The following is a 16,306-nucleotide window of genomic DNA, read 5'->3' on the forward strand; positions in this document are numbered from 1 at the left end:
CCAATGGTGTAACACCCATGGAGGCATGAGCACTGGAATGAGCTCTGGAACGCTCTGTCCTTGCTCTCCTTTGCTCCATGTGTGTTTGTGCACAGCCCCTGAGCCAGGCCCTGCAGGAAGTGGATGTGTTGGCTGGAGGATCTGCAGTGCCTTTGCATTGTCCCAGGCATCCCTCACAGCTCTTGGCATGCAACTGGCAGGCTTGGGCTGGAGAGGTTCCCTTCCCCAAAAAGTCTGGTTCAAAGGCACCTTCACCGCTCTGGCAAGGCCCCAAACAAAGAACCTGCTTCTCCTTCTTTGTGACATGGAGGTGACCAGGAAACAAGACGTGCCAAAGCAAGTCAGGGTTCTGGTCTGAGTAACCAAACCCTGACATTGGCTGTTACATTTCCAATGACCTGGACAAGACCACTGAAGGCACCCTCAGTCATGTTGCAGATGAAACCAAGTTGGGTGGCAATGTCCATCTGCTGCAGGGCCAGGAGGCTCAAGACTGAGGTGCCATTGTACTTGCTGTGTCAAAAACTTGAGGAGGAAAAGTAAGAGAATTTATTAGATTTAAATTATGTAGGTTAAAATAGGGCTAGATGTTAGTAGAGCTCTCTTCTAGAATTAAGGATAATCAGATAAAGGCCCTCTCATGCCCGCTTTTCCTGTTTAATTAAGAAACAAAAAAAAAATTAATTATTAATAAAAAATAACTAACTAAAGAACTAACTTCATTAAAATTAAACCCTAATCACTGAATTAACTAAATTAAATGATTAAACAAGGTAAAGAGTTCTGAAGGTTTAAACTAGACATTAGTTGGGAAAGGAAACTGCTAAGTAGCTCTGTTTTTTATGATAGATAATATTATTTAGCATTTGGCCTGGAATATGTTCCTCTGGAATATGTTCCTCAGGCAGCTGAGCTGTAGCTCTTGCCCAGTTAGAACAGGTTCCATAAGATGCTTTCATTGCAATAAAATGATGGAATTGAGAAATCAGAAGCGCTTGTTGTTTTCATTGTGCTGTAGTCATTGACTTGGGGGAAACTGCTGAAGGCTGAAGCCTTTTGGTCTCTGGGGCGTTGCAGTGTGTGCTGTGTGGGGCAGAGGAGAAAGGCGCTGCCTGGGGCGGGAGGGATGCAGGGACACCAAGTGCTTGTGACTTGTGCCACAAGGCCTTGGTCTGATGCAAAAGCTCCTTTTCTTGCGTCCACTTCTCCTCCTAGAGAGCTGCCCTGGTGCAGAGATCATTCTGTAGGATCTCTGCAGGGAGGAGAGCTCTCAGCCGTGCCAAGGAGATTTTCCAGAACTCTCTGTTCTGCAGGCCAGCAGCTGCCAGGCTGTTTTGTGGAACTCATTGTGAGGCACACAGGGATTTTCCTGCCAGGACATTGGATCCCACTGGCTGTGTCAGGTGCCTGCAGAGGTGCTGCAGCACTCAAATGCATTTGCAAATGCAGCTTTTGCAGCCTGGCTGAAAATCTCCTGAGACAAGGAGCCTGAGGGGACATGTGCTTGGCCACACACATTGTGCAGCTGAAAGCTCCAGGATGCCACAATGTGCCACGCTGGACACTGCCTGGCATTGGTGACAAGGGGGGAACCAGGGCGTGGTGAGCAACATGACTCACTCCCCGGCTTGTGAAGAACAACTATTTGTTAATTAACAGCCAAAGAACAGAAGTGTTAAGCTCACTATTTCTCGTGCCAAGGCAGAGAAAACAGCACACTCGATGCTGGGCGCTCTCCCTCGCACATCCCAAAGGGCAGAGGACCAGGTGCAAAGCACTGGGTCACTCTTATACCCTCGCTTATTACACCCCATTGGTCCATTTGGGATCCTTCATCTCATTGGCTCGTTTGTCCAAATGTGATTGGCTCGTTTCTCTGGTGCGTTCCTGTCCAATCACGGTCTAGGTCTCTCCTGGTTGGTTCTCGTCTGGTCCAATCCACGTTCTTGATGACATCACCCACTTCTGTTGGGATATTCTAGAAACATCTTCCTTTATATGGGTGCTTTCATGCACATTCATTTAATGGGTGTGTTTAAATGTTACACTTAGTACAGCATCTTGCCGCCTACTAACCAACATAAGTAATATAATGAATTTAACTTTATAATTAACCTTATGAACTCATTAACATATTATTAACTCATGGGTATAATTAACTTCAGTGAACTTAAACTCATTTATAGCAGTCCCCCCTCTCATCCTTTGATCAGGCTTTTGCCTGCATCAAGGAAAAGTCACACCAGATGATGAGCCCTTAGTTCCCATACAAACTTCTCAGTTTCTGGTATTTTTCATCTATTTCTTTAGCAGTTTCATCGATTCCCTCTTCCCAATTCTCTTTCGTTGCTATCAATTTTTCTTGGGTCATCTTTTCTAGGGCGTTTTGGGTAATATTTGTTATCATCCATATCATACAGGGGATTACACACAGGAGAAAAATAATACTTGTTAAAGCATGCAGACCAATAAACACTATTCTTTTTATCCACCCTCCATTAAAGAAATTTTCTGACCAATTTGCTTTAAAAAGGGGAATCCACTTTTGGATGGGCACATGTGCTAGTTGGCAGATGTTATGAGTGATATTCTTAATAATTTCCCTGTGGTCATCAATGTCCATGCAACATTCTGGTGAGTTAAATTTTCCACACACTCCACCCTCTTCTGCCAGGAGATAATCTAGGGCTAGTCTATTCTGATTTATTGCCATCCTCATTTGCTTTTGCTGTGCTGTTATAAGGTCTATTGCCAGGGTGGTTTGATTTGTTATGATTTTGAGGACTGCTGGTAATCTGATAATGCAGTTCAACATATAAATAGGGGTTCTATACCCCCAAGAACCATCTTGGGCCCAAGTGGCCCATAAGTACTGATGATTCTGCCCAGTTCTGACTTTCCCCTATTAAATCTCTTTTTGTCATTCTAGTTCATCATAAAGTGGGACTCCCAACTCTCGTCCTTGAATCCAGGGTAATAGAAAGAAAGAAGGTCTAATCACTCCTAATGCACAACTTCCTGACCAATTTTGAGGTAAGGTAGCAGAAGCAGTATCCCCAGGTAACCAGAATAAACATTTTGGAGCTTCCCAAAAGTTGTAATCTTCCCTTTTTATCTCTTCCCAAAATTTTGAAATTCCTGGGACATCTAGGAATGGATTTACTTATTTTGCAATACATTCATATAATCCTTTGTGATTTATGTACACACACCCCATCTTTCCTCCTTCTCTAGACCAGTACAGGTTAGGGGCTTTCGGTATCCACCGGGTATGGCTGCCATCTGTAACTAGGTAACATTTGCACGATAATTGGCCAACCTCTGTGTGATGCTTTGGTCCTTTTCTCCATATACACTCTTCACCAATGGTTTTGGCTCGTGATTTCCATTGTCCCCATCGACTTCTTGCAGCTAATACATCTCCTTTCATTTTCATCCACTTTAACACATCTCATGCCCTTAAACTTATACCCTCCCATGGCCACATTTTGGTCATCTTGGTACCTCCACAAATCCAGCAACTGGACACATTAAATTCTTTGCTTATTCTCTCTACCATGTCCAGAAATAGATTTTTCCCATATGGTATCATGCCTTCTTCTTCAACATCCCACACTCCTTTTTTTAGCTCTTTCTATGTGATTCAGTCTTCCACATTTCTATTTTTTGTCAAGCCTCCCTCTGGATCATGCTCAAAATAAATCCATTCTTCTTTTACAGGGCATTCTCCACCCAATTTTTGTTTGCAATTCCCTGTGTTTTCGGTTAGCCAATATGTTTTCCCTTCTTCTTCTCAAGTTCGTAATTCAGGAAGATTGATACACTCGGTGTTCAGATATGTATGTATCCTTACAAGTGACTTTGTAACATGCCCTGCATACAAGGGATAATAGCACTTGTTACAGCTTCCCAGGAGGTGGATACTCAATACCCAAGCTAGCCACAGGGGTCTGGCACAGGATACCCTCCCAGCCCTCACACCTATGGGGGCTCCTCCCAAGGTGGGGATGGTTCGTCTGGCAAAGGCAGAGCCTGACCCAGTCTTGCCCCCTCCGTGCTTTCTCTTTACCTGGGTGTGGTATCTTCCTTCAGGACTTATCTTCTCCTTTTCCTGAAACCAGGTTCTTCACAATTGTTTAGGGTCTAATTGTCCAGATACATGGGGAATGCTCTACACTTTTCACTTTTGGTGGCACTTAAGAAAAACACCAGAACAGTGAAATTATTATAATTAACAAGATAAACTGGGAACTTTGGAACAATTGGCTCAACTCGTAGTGGTTAAATCTTATAATAGAATCTCACAAGCAGTTTTTAAGCATAGAAACTTGATATAGCTCAGTGGTGGTCACAGGGTGGTCAATTCCTTAGGTCTTTTCCACAGGGTCAGCTTCAGACCTCCTGTCTGTGCAGTGACTGACCACTCAGTGGGAGCTGGAACTGGCCCTTTCACTCGGGTGATGTGACTCCAACCCCTCTCTTTGGTTTGGACCGTGGTGTTCATTGCATGAACCTGAAAAGGACCTTCATATTCAGCAGTTAGCAGTGTATCCCTCCAGACTTTGATTAAAACCCAGTCACCTGGCTCAATTTTATGGATCTTAAAGTCTATGGGAGTAGTTTCGGTCAGATATCCTCACTTCCTTAAATCTTCCAGAGTGATGGCAATTGCATGAATATAGTTATTGGTGATATTCTCTCCTTCAGTATATGCACCTGTGCTAAAAGGGGCAATCAAATAAGGCAGCCTGAACATAGCCTCATAGGGGGAAACTCCAAAGTCAGCCCGTGGTCTGGCTCTAATCCTTAACAGGGCTAGTGGAATGCATTTTAACCAATTCATTTGTGTCTCTTCCATTAATTTTGTTATGGTGTTCTTAAGTGTTTGATTCATCTGCTCAACTTTCTCTGAGTTCTGGGGATGCCATGATGTATGAAGATGCCACTTTACCCCCAAAGCTTCCATTATCTGGTGTAAAACCTTTGAGGTGAAATGAGGACCTGGGTCTGAGTCAATGGTATTGAGCACCTCATACCTAGGCATGCCATTCAGCAGCAGAGACACCTTTGCCTTGCTTGTCCCCACCTGCCATCACTGCCTGCAGTGTTCTGCTCTTACTGTAGCCTGGGGACACTTTCTCAGTTGTGTCTGTTAGTGGAAACCATTTGAACTACAAGGAATCTCAAGGTTCCAACATCATTCTGAGTTCTTCAGAAGTTTTTTGCACACACCCTGAGGGACTGAGTCTGATGCAAACAGCACCAAAGCCCCACGAGGGTCATTCAAGTCCCTGTGCTGTTGCTGTGCTGCTGAGCTGGGCTGGGATCCTGGCACAGAGGAGCTCCTGGCAAGCGGCAGCGCTGCAGAGAGACAGCTCTGCCCAGGAGCAGCTCCTGTGCACAGCCCAGCAGGGCTGGGGCACTGCCAGGCCATCTCAGGGACACGAGCAGGGCACACCCAGAGCTCACAGGTGCTCAGCAGTGGCAGGGGCTGTGCCATGGCCCAGAGGGGGCTGTGTCATAGCCATGGGCACCTCTGGGGCTGTGTCAGAGAGCCACAGAGCAGCTGTGATGTCAGAAAGGAGCTGTGTGACATCACAGACTGGGTTGTGTGAGGTCACAGATTGGGCTGTGACATCCCAGAATTGGTTGTGTGAGGTCATGGAGCAGCTACAGGATCATAGAGGGGACTGTGTGACATCACAGGGCAGGCTGTGATATCGCAGGGTTGCTGTATGACATCAGAGCAGGCTGTGCAGTAACAGAGTGAGCTGTGCAACATCATTGAGTGGCTGTATGGCATCACAGAGTGGGCTGTGTGACATTACTGACTTGCTTGTGACACCACAGAGCAGGCTGTGACATCCTAGAGCAGGGTGTGATCAGTGACATCATAGAGAGGGCTGTGGAATCACTGCTTGGTTGTGTCTCATCAAAGAGCAGGCTGTGACATCAGGGTGTGGCTGAATGTCATCATACAGCAGGCTGTGAGGTCAGAGAGTAGACTATGTGACACCACAGGGTGGTGATGTGACATCATTGAATGTGCTGTGACATCACAGGACAGCTTTATGTGACCATAGTGAAGGCTGTGCGAAATCACAGAGTTGCCGGTGTGACATCACAGAGTGGGCTATGACAACACAGGGCGACTGTGTGACATCCCAGGGTAGCTGTCTGAGGTCACTGGGGAGGTCACTCTGCCCCAGCCCCCCCCACAGTTCCCCCAGACAAGTCCAAAGCTGCTCGTGAACAGCAGGGTCCCCTGTCCCACCCTGGTCCCCCCTGCCCCCCAGTGCCACAGCCTCCCCCAGAGGATGTTCCACGAGATCGACCCCCAGAGCCTGACACGGGGACAGGGCCCTGGGGTGTGGGACTCGGGGACAGGGACCCCCTGGAAGTGTCCCCATGTCCCCCAGGGCTCCTTCACCCTCTCCCAAACGAGGGCTTGAGAGCACTTAAAAAATCCCCAGCAAGGGATCAGCAAAAACCAGATTTAATACTAAGTGACAGCATAACAAAGTTCCTTGGCAAGAGTCACTCTGCTCCTGACTGGACAGTTCAGGCACAGCAGGGGAAAAAGCAACAAGAGAACCAAAGAAAATCCAATCAAACCAGAAATGAACTGAGAACTGTCCCTGTGTGTGTGTGTGTGACAAAAGGACAGTGAGGGCAAGGATAAAAGTAATATAGCCTAAAAGCTTAACAGCCCTCAAATTTAACAGAACTTAACTTCTACATTAACCTTAACTTACACCTTAAACTTAACAACTTAGCAAAAGAACATCCCTTAGCAGCATTTCACTTAGCTCATACCTTATGACTGAACCTCACTTACAGGCCTAACTCACTCAGATATCCAAGGCACTTCAACACCTCCCAGAGCAGCATTTCTCCCCCATTTCCAGAGCACAGGCACACGTGTGTGCACACAGACAGAAAGAGGCAGTGCCAGGGAGCTGTCAGAAATTGCCCTGGAGGGCAGGGAAAGGCTCACTGTGGATGCTTTTGCATCTCCCCAGCAGGCGAAGGGTTGAGCCTGGAGGAGTGGGGGGATCGGCCCAGGGTCCCTCGTTGTTCGGGGATGCCCCGAGTGCAGCAAACGGGAGAGTTCCTGGCTCGGAGAGGCCCCACTCAGAGGGAGCTCACTGCTCCAGGAGAGCTCCAAGGGGCTCCTTTTGGAGCCCTGTTGATAGGGCCCCAAGAGATGGGCTTTAGTCACAGCAATGTTCCATCCTGGCTGCACTTCTCATCAACAGCTTTCTCTGACACTGTGAGAACAGGGATGTTGTGCCACTGAGGGGAGGAAAACAGTTCCCAAGGCTGCTCCTAAAGAAAGCAGGAGCTGGTTGGACAGCAGCAGTGCCTGGGAGCAGACAGTGTTTGTGATCAGCTGCAGAGGAGCTGAGCCCAGGGGCTGTTGGCCAAGGCTGAGGCCTAACGAGCATTTCTCAGATCGCAGGGCAGCCTGAGAAGGGGAGGGAGGAATGCACCACCCCAGGGCCCCATGGAACTAAGGAGACCATTGTGACACTGTGGGGCCTTGTGGGAACGAGAGACCATTGTGACACTGCTGAGCCTCATGGAATCATGGAGACCACTGTGACATTGCAGGGCCTCATGGAACCAAGGGGACCATAGTGACTGTGTGTGGCTCCATGGAACCAAGGGACCATTGTGACACTGCAGGGCTTGTGGAACCAAGGGCCAATTTGACACTGCTGGGCCTCATGGAAGCAAAGGGGCCATTGTGACCCTACAGGACCTCATCAAACCTCGAGGCCACTGGGACACTGCAGCACCATAAAGAACCAAGAGTCCATTGTGACACTGTGGAACCACAGGAGGCCATTGTGACACTGTGAGACGCCTTGGAGATGAAGGTCCATTGTGACATTGCAAGGCCTCATGGAACCATGGAGAGAATATTGAGATACTTCACAGCCTCATGGAGCCAGGGAGACATTGTGACAGTGCAGGGCCCTGTGGAACCAAGAGAACATTGTGACACTGTGGGGTCCCATGGAATCAAGAGCACCATTGTTACACTATGAGGTCCCATGGAATCAAGGGGCCTTTTTGACACTGCTGGACTGCATGGAAACAAAGCTCCATGGTGACACAGAGTGGCCTCATGAAATGAGATGCTGCAGAACCAGATCAGATTATTATGACACTGCAAAACCCCATGGAACAAAGGGGCCATTGTGACACTACAGGGCCCCATAAAGTCAAGGGAACATGGCACAGGTCTGCCTGGTTTGGTCTCCAAGGGGCCGCCTGACTGTTCCAACTGACCTTGACATGTTGAGAGTCGCTTCTCTTGTGCCACTGAAACACTGGGGCACTCTGCCTTCCTTCCTGTGGAAATGAACTGTCCTTCTCCTCCAGGCACCCATGGCCAGAATTGGGATTGCACCACCACATTTCCCTCTATTCACAGACAGTTCCCATAGGAATATTGCCTTTTACTTAGAGTCCACAAACAACTGTAATTCCTTTCAAAGGTCTCGTTGAGAAAGTTGTTTGGGGCCTTACACCTGCACTCACCATTCCACAGCCCACATCCCACTGCTCCCAGGAGAGCCACAAGCATCCTGTGAGGCCACAGAGCCCCATTCCCAGGGCATGGGAGTCAGGGCTTGGCTGTCCTGCTTGGCACAGCCCAGGCAGGGCTTTCACAGCCACATTCCACAGTTCATTTCCCACCTGGACCCTGTGGTGCCTCTGCGTTCTGCTTCCCCAGCCCCAGGGATGTTCTCCTTGTCTACTCATTGCCCCCACAGTCTCTTGGCAGGGATGGCCTCAGTGGGGACTGCTGACATCCTCAGCAACTTGGAGGTTGCTGCTGAATTTTACCTCTCAAGAGGCTTTTTCAGCCTTTAGATCTTCAGGAATTCAATGCTTGAGGGCTCATTAACATTCAAAATAGCTTTGCCAGGCTCGGGGCCAGGAGAGAGGCCAGGCAGGACTGGCCATTACTGGGAACAGGCCCTGAGCCCTGCAGCAGGATGGAGCTGGGGCACAGCCAAACTCACCTGCAAACGTGGGCTGAGCAGCCAGGGCTGGCAATGGCTGTGGACAGAGGCTGCGGCTGACAAATGTCCTGGGCCCCCTCCCTGCTCTGTGCGTGCCACCAAGGGCACAGAGCAGCCTCCTGTCTCGGCCACTTGCCTGTTTTCCATCCCTTCCCCAGGCCCTGGCTCTGCCCCACAAGCCCTGGGCTCAGTCCTCCCCCTGCGCGCTCACACAGGCTGAGATGGACACTGATGGGTTTCTCTGCCAGCTTCTCTCAGCCCAGCCCAGCTCCCTCCAAGCTCTCCCAGCTGCCCTGAGCTCTCTGCAGCACCAAGGGCAAACATGGCAGTGCTGATAACCAGGGAGACCACAGCCAGGTGAGGGAGGCATGTGGAAAAGGCTTTGTGCTGTCCCTGCTCAGAGGGGATCCTCAGCACAGCCCTGAACATCTGCACATAGGAGAAAACAATGAACACAAAACAGCCAGAAGTTATCCAAGCAGTAATGACCATGAGCCAAAGCTCCCTGAGGCTGGAGTGTGAACAGGAGTGCTTGAGGATCTGGGGCACTTCACAGAAGAACTGGCCCAGGGCATTGCCCTGGCACAGGGGCAGGGAAAATGTATGGGCTGTGTGCAGCAGAGCAGTGAGAAAGCCACTGGCCCAGACAGCTGCTGCCATGTGGGCACAAGCTCTGCTGCCCAGGAGGGTCCCACAGTGCAGGGGTTTGCAGATGGACACAGAGCGGTCATAACACATGATGGTGAGGAGATAATACTCTGCTGAAATGAAAAACAAAAAATAAATAGCTGGGCAGCACATCCTGCATAGGAGATGTCCCTGTTGTCCCAGAGGGAATTGTGCATGGCTTTGGGGACAGTGGTGCAGATGGAGCCCAGGTCAGTGAGGGCCAGGTTGAGCAGGAAGAAGAACATGGGGTGTGCAGGTGGTGGCCACAGGCTACGGCACTGATGATGAGGCTGTTGGCCAGGAGGGCAGCCAGGGAGATGCCCAGCAAGAGGCAGAAGTGCAGGAGCTGCCGCTACTGCATGTCTGTGAATGCCAGGAGGAGGAAATGGTCATGGGGCTGCTGTTGGACATTTGCTGTGTCTGGCCATGGGGACCTGTTGATGGAGAAAAGGACAGTGACAAGTCAGGAGAGGCTGTTTTGAGCCAAACCTCTGCCATTCCCTGCAGACTGTCCCACTGGGACTCATCCACCCTTGTTCCTTCTCTGGGAAAACCTTCATCCAGGTTCCTGCCTGAGCTCCACTGGTGCTGTCTGAGTGTGCCATGAGCAGCCAGGCCTGTGTGTGGGGCTCTCGAGGAGCCATCCCTGCCCTGCTGCCCTGGGATTGTGGCCATGGGGCAGAGGGACAAGGCTGAATATTCAGGATTTGTCAGGGGAATCCCTCCTAATGCAGAGAGGCTTGGTAGCATTTTCACTCACAGTTCCACAGGATAGCAGGAGGGAGTTTTAAGGAATGTTTTCCTACCCACACATCATTCCTGGTTCTCGGTGGTTAAGAAATCCCCAGCATTTCTGCTGTACTCAGAGTTTGACACTGAGAGATGTGAGAGGCAAAGGGATTCCCTGTGGCTCAGGGCAAGGTGAGGGGCTGGATGGGCTTGTTCCCAACTGCCCTGGGTTTGCACCTTTGGCTGCAATCAGAGCACAATCACACTCCCCTGTCACCCTGGGAAGAAACCAGACCCTGCTGAGAGCAGAGGGATCACTGAATGTCTCACCCTCTCCAAAGGTCTCTCAGCAAGGTCTCAGCCCCTCCTTCTGCCAAGGACACTCACTGTTACCTTGGCAAACCCAAAAGCATTTCCTCACTTGTGGCATCTCTGCACTTCCCCATGGGACATTCAGGGAACTCTCAGAGACTCTGGCACAGATTTTCACCCAGGAGGGAAGCTCAGAGCTTGGAAGGACACAACAAGGAGATCCCCAGGTGTGCTCATGATGGCATCTCTGGGGGGGAGGCTCAGCTCCTTCCCCTTTCCCATCAACTGCTTTGCCCACAGCCCCACAGGTCACAGGGAAGCTTGGACACCCCATTCCCATGGACACAGCTGCCTGGGAGGAATCCCAAGGGCAGTGCCTGCCTCAGCTGCTGCAAAGCCCAGAGCCTCCCTGAGAGCACCAGATAACAGTGACAGTATCAGAGGAATGCAGAAACAAGAGAAGATGTTGTGGTGCTGTGCCTGAGAGGGCATGGCAGGGACAGCCTGGCACTCAGGACAGTGTTCCCTGTCCCCAGCTGTGCACGGCACCTCCCACACACCAACAGTGCCTTGTCCCTGTCAGTGCTCACAGAGCCCATCCCACCCTCTGTGCACTCGCCTGGCCCTACAGAAACCTGCCTGTCTGCAGGGCTCTGCCTGGGGGAGGCTCTGTGTGCAGGTGGGCAAGGGCAGCTGGCAAGAGCCCTGCTGGGCCCTGCAAAGGTGCTGCTGCTGCTGTCCTTGGGCTGAGCAGTGGCTGAAGGCCCTTGAGGAGGCTCCCAGCAGACACACTGAGCACCCAAAGGTACACATCAGGAGTTATTGTTCTTTGTTTCTGCAACCCTCGGCCCGGGAGCATCGCCCCCCCGGGACATCCCACAGGTGAGCAGGCAGGGGGAGCTCAGCCCAAATATCTTGGGCGATGCCTGGGGTTCTTTTTGGGAGGGGGGATTTTTGGACCTTGTAGGAATGGAGCACCTAACTCCAAATATCTTCGTTGGCTGCCCGGTAGGGTTTTTCTTGGGGGGGGAGGGTGGATTTTTGAATCTTGCAGGAGTCTAAAGAAGAGTTGCAAATACCCCTTGGGGGGATATGGGGGAGTCCCCAGCATGTGGGATTTTTAGGCGATCCCGGTGGTGTCTGCTGGGAGGGATGGGATGGGATGGGATGGGATGGGGCCTGGGAAGGGTTGGATGTGGATTGGAGTGTGGGATGAAGTCTGGGCGAGGGGGATGGGTGGGATGGGGCGTGAGATGAGGCAGCTGAAGGTTGGGGGTGATGAAGCCGGGGGGACCCCACTCCTTAAGGGCTTGCGGGGTATCCGGCAGCTGTGAGGGAGTTTTGGGGTACCCCTGATCCTTCGGGGGTGGCACTGGCAGCGGGGGACACGTGGCTCCGGAACCTCTGGACCCCACCTGCGCCCCCCCTCGCCCCCAGCGCCCCCGGGAGCGGAATTCGGGGAGGGGGGAGGTGGGGGGCGCCCAGGCCGGGCCCCCCTTGCTGTCCCGGCAACTGGGGGCCGAGTGCGGGGGGAGCCCCGCGGGCATTGCCCGGCCCTGCCCGGCACGGCTGATGCCGCCTGCCCGCGCTGCGCACTGCTCCGGACTGGTGCTGCCAGTGCCGCGCGGGGCGGGGCCGCTTTGGGGATCCCCCAGGGCAGAGCGCTTTGGGCTGCTTTGGGGCTCTGGGCACCTGCAAAACCGGCGCTGGGCACGGCAAGAGCGTGTGGGGGCAGCTGGGGCCCTACTGGTGGCACTGGTGGCGCTGGGAGTCCCCCCGGCCGCGGGGTGAGCGGGGGGCGCGGTGAGAAGGGGGGCTGGGAGCCGAAATGGAGCGAGATGGGGATTGGGACCCCCAGAGTGGGCAGGAGGGGCCTGGAACCCCCAAAACCTGTCATAGGGGAGGGGGGTTTCAGGATTGAGGGAATGATGGTGCAAGGGCAGAAGAGCAAGGGAAAAGAGGGGGCTGGGACCCCCAAAGAGAGCGGGAGGGGGATGGGACACCCCAGTTTAGTTGGGAGGGGTCTGTGGATTGGGAGAAGGATGGGAAAGGGGAGGAGAGGGGAGGGAAAGGTGGGGTTGGCACGGAAGCAGGGCAGTTCCATGGGGGTCCAGCCCTGTCCCCCAGCAGTGGATCCCTGGAGCAATTCCCTGGGGCTCTGGGGGAGGTGGATCTGCACTGGGGGTCCCCAAGCCTCCTGTCCATCCCTGGGGCTGATCGGGGGGTTCCCCCCACCCAGCAGCCAGTGCTGCAGCAGCCGAGGGGCAGAGGAGGGTGGGGAATGGAGTTCTGGGGTGGGAGCAGAGGAGGAGCAGAGGAGGAAGAGGAGGGAGAGAGGAGGAGGAGCAGGAAAAGGAGGAGCAGGAGAACCATGAGATTTCACCACCCACTGTGTCTGCAGCACCCCTGGCTCTGGGATCATTGCCTCCCCTGCATTCCACAGGTCATCACAGAGGGGGAGCTCAACCCAAAGCTATCGGGGGTCTCTGGTTGGGGTTTTCTTTTTAGAGGGGTTTTTGGAACTGGCCCAGTCGGGAATTAAGCGCCAGATATCTTTGCATGTCCCTGGCAGGGATTTTTTGGGTCAGAGGGTATGTTTGGATCTTGCAGGACTCCAAAGCTGAGCCATAAATGCACCTTTGGTGGAATATTGGGGGTGGTCCATGTGGGAATTTCCTGGTATTGTTAGGACAGGCCATTGGTTTTGGGGATCCCTGGGAGAGCCCAGGGAGGTGGAATGCAGGACTCCCAGAGTGCAGAGAGCAGAGAGGGGCAACACCGGAGCTGGGGGACCCCTGGCAGCCTGGAGGGGTGGGGGAGGCTGGAGATGAGGCAGGGCTGGGACACTGTGACACTGAAAGGGGCAATGGGGAGAGGGGGAAGCCCCGAGTGCCTGGAGTGGGGGGAGCCTGCAGAGGGGGACCCTGGGAGCCCTTGGAGCCAAAGCAGAATCAGGGAAGAAGGGACCCCTGGGAGCACCAAAACCCCACGGCATCCCTAATCTGGACCCAGGAGAAGGAGGATCCCTGGGAGCCCCAGCAGCTTTGGGAATGGGAAACCCCAGAACCCCAAAGAGAGGAGACTGGAAAGGGGGAACTCCTGGGAGGCTTTTTCTGAACTCATTTTTATTTTAGGAGGATTTTATAGACACAAAACACCTGGTGACTTCTAGAGATAGACTTGGGCAGGAGGAACCCCCAACCCAAGGCACTCACACCTTTTTTTTACCCAAATGAGGATTTCCAATTCCCAAAACTTGGCCAGATGGAGAAGGTGGAAGCTGTGAGGAAGAGGAAGATGCCCCAGGACAGCCAGGCAGGTGAGGAGGAAGTCACTGCCCCTTTCCTGCTCTCTTCTCCTCCATCTCCCAGCTCAGCATCACCCCTGGCTGCAGGACAACCCTGCTGCTGACTCTGTCCTGGTAGGGATAGACTGGGGGGATCTCCTTCCCCTTCCCTCTGGCATGGAGGCAAATCCCAAATCCTCTCCTTGTCCTTCCTTCCCCAGACAACGATCTGAGGAGAAAGACCAGGGAGGACAAGTCCTTATGGCAGAACCTCATGGAAGAGGCCATTTTGAGCAGCTCCATGACTCTGGAATCCAACCAGGAGGAAAAGTCCCAGAGATGCTGCCCAAGGAGGGGCTGCAAACCCAGCCCAGGGTGCTCTGAAGAGAAAAGATCCGCCCTGTGCCAGGAAGTTGGCAAGAGCTTCAGCCAGGTTTCGGAGCTGGAGATTCCTGAGAAGCTTCATGAGACCGAGAAGCCCTACGAGTGTGGGGAATGTGGGAAGAGCTTCAGAAGGATCTCCCAGCTTATGGACCACCAGCGGATCCACACAGGGGAGAAACCCTATGAGTGTGGGGAATGTGGGAAGAGCTTCAGCCAGAGCTCCAGCCTGATCTGCCACAAGAGGATCCACACTGGGGAGAGACCCTATGAGTGTCCCGAGTGTGGGAAGAGGTTTCAGACCAGCTCCAATCTCCTCAAGCACCAGCGGATTCACACAGACAAGAGGCCCTTCCGCTGCCCCGACTGCAGGAAAGGCTTCAAGCGCAACTCCCACCTCATCACCCACCAGCGCATCCACACAGGGGAGAGGCCTTACAAGTGTCCTGAGTGTGGGAAGAGCTTCTCCAGGAGCTCTCACTTGACCAGACACCAAGAGAGGCACCAGTAAGGGAAGCCCTGCGAGTGCCCCGAATGGGGAAAAGCTTCATGCACTGCTCGATATTCATCCCCCATCTGAGGACCCTCATTGGGAAGAGCCCTGGTGACCCACACTCCCAGTGACCCAGTGTTGTGGTTTGACCCTGGCCAAATGCCAGGCACCTACGAAATCTGCTTTCTCTTCTATCCCCTGCTGCAGCTGTGCAGAGCAGAGGGGAAAAAGAAAACCCTAACACACACACACATACACACAGACACACACACACACACAGGGGTTATGAGTTGTGATAATGAACCAGGCAGGATGCAATGAAGAGCAAAACAGGCTGAGAACTTAAAGTTGCAAAGTGATTTATTGGTAACCTAACCCTAAACAGAGTAAGCTCTTAATACACTACTCAGGCCCCTCCTTCTTTCCCACCAATAGCACAGGGGGTTGTGGCGGGCAGGGTATGGGTTTTTTGGTTAGTCCATGACCAAAATATCTTCTGCTGTTCAGGGAGAGGAGTCCTTTACTTAGCCATGGGTCCCTCCCACTGGAGACAGTCCTCTGCAAACTTCTTTGCTGTGGGTCCAATCTCTCGAGCAGCAGCCGCTGGAATCTGCTGCCCCATGAGTTCTTGTCCACAGGGTTCAGAGCTCCGAGCCCAGGCCAGGCTGTTTCCATCCCAAGGAACAAGGCCTTTCCCTGCACTGGGACTCCCACTGGATCACAGCTTCTTCCAGGCATCCACCTGCTCCTCTAGCGTGAGCACCTCCCCACGGGCTGTGGGTGGATCTCTGCACCCCTCGTGGACCCCATGGGCTGCAGGGGGACAACCTGCTTCCCCATTGTCCTCACCACAGCCAGCAGAGGATTTTCAGCTCTGGTGCCTGGAGCACCTCCTCCCCCACCTTCTCCACTGACCTTGGTGTCTCCATGTTGTTTTCCCTCACATATTCTCACCTCCTCCTCATCCTCTGTCTAAAAAGAAGTGCTTGCTCACATTGTTTTGATTTCTTCTTAAATATGATATCCCAGAGGTGTAACCAACATCTCTAATTGGCCCAGACTTGGCCAGCAGCATGTCCATCATCTTCAGAGCCATCAGAGATTGGCTCTGCTGGACATGGTGAAAACTTCTAGAACATTCACCCAGGACACAGAGGAGCCATTTTTGTGCCCCACCCCACCCAGTAGCAAAAACTGGGCTAAGCAAAACCAACTCATGAGCACAGGGGTGAGTTTTCTCCCAACCCTTCAGCCACTTCTTCAGGCCTACCACAACAGCTTTTGAAGGGTTTAAGTTTCCCCTAGATGCTAAAGATAGCTTGCTGATGTTCTGGGCTGAGCAAAACTAACATACTCAGGTTGGGAAGGCACCTGGCTGGTGGCTTCCATGTCCTCCTG

At 52.5% G+C, this 16,306-nt stretch overlaps 2 protein-coding genes across 3 annotated transcripts in view; one reads left to right on the forward strand and one right to left on the reverse strand.

Annotated features, from left to right (window-relative positions):
* The window catches only part of LOC146421070 (uncharacterized), a 391,077-nt gene that overhangs the window by 104,795 nt on the left and 269,976 nt on the right, over positions 1-16,306 (reverse strand). The window lies entirely within an intron of this gene.
* The window catches only part of LOC146421075 (uncharacterized), a 79,515-nt gene that overhangs the window by 1,556 nt on the left and 61,653 nt on the right, over positions 1-16,306 (forward strand). The window contains exons 2-3 of the mRNA XM_085047646.1: positions 14,444-14,922; positions 15,349-15,351. Coding sequence (XP_084903772.1) covers positions 14,444-14,922; positions 15,349-15,351 — 482 coding nt within the window. The remainder of the gene's footprint in view (positions 1-14,443; positions 14,923-15,348; positions 15,352-16,306) is intronic.

This window comes from Lichenostomus cassidix, unplaced genomic scaffold (genome assembly GCF_008360975.1).
Source record: "Lichenostomus cassidix isolate B80296 unplaced genomic scaffold, HeHo_3.0 HiC_scaffold_43, whole genome shotgun sequence".
In the NCBI taxonomy this organism is placed as follows: domain Eukaryota; kingdom Metazoa; phylum Chordata; class Aves; order Passeriformes; family Meliphagidae; genus Lichenostomus; species Lichenostomus cassidix.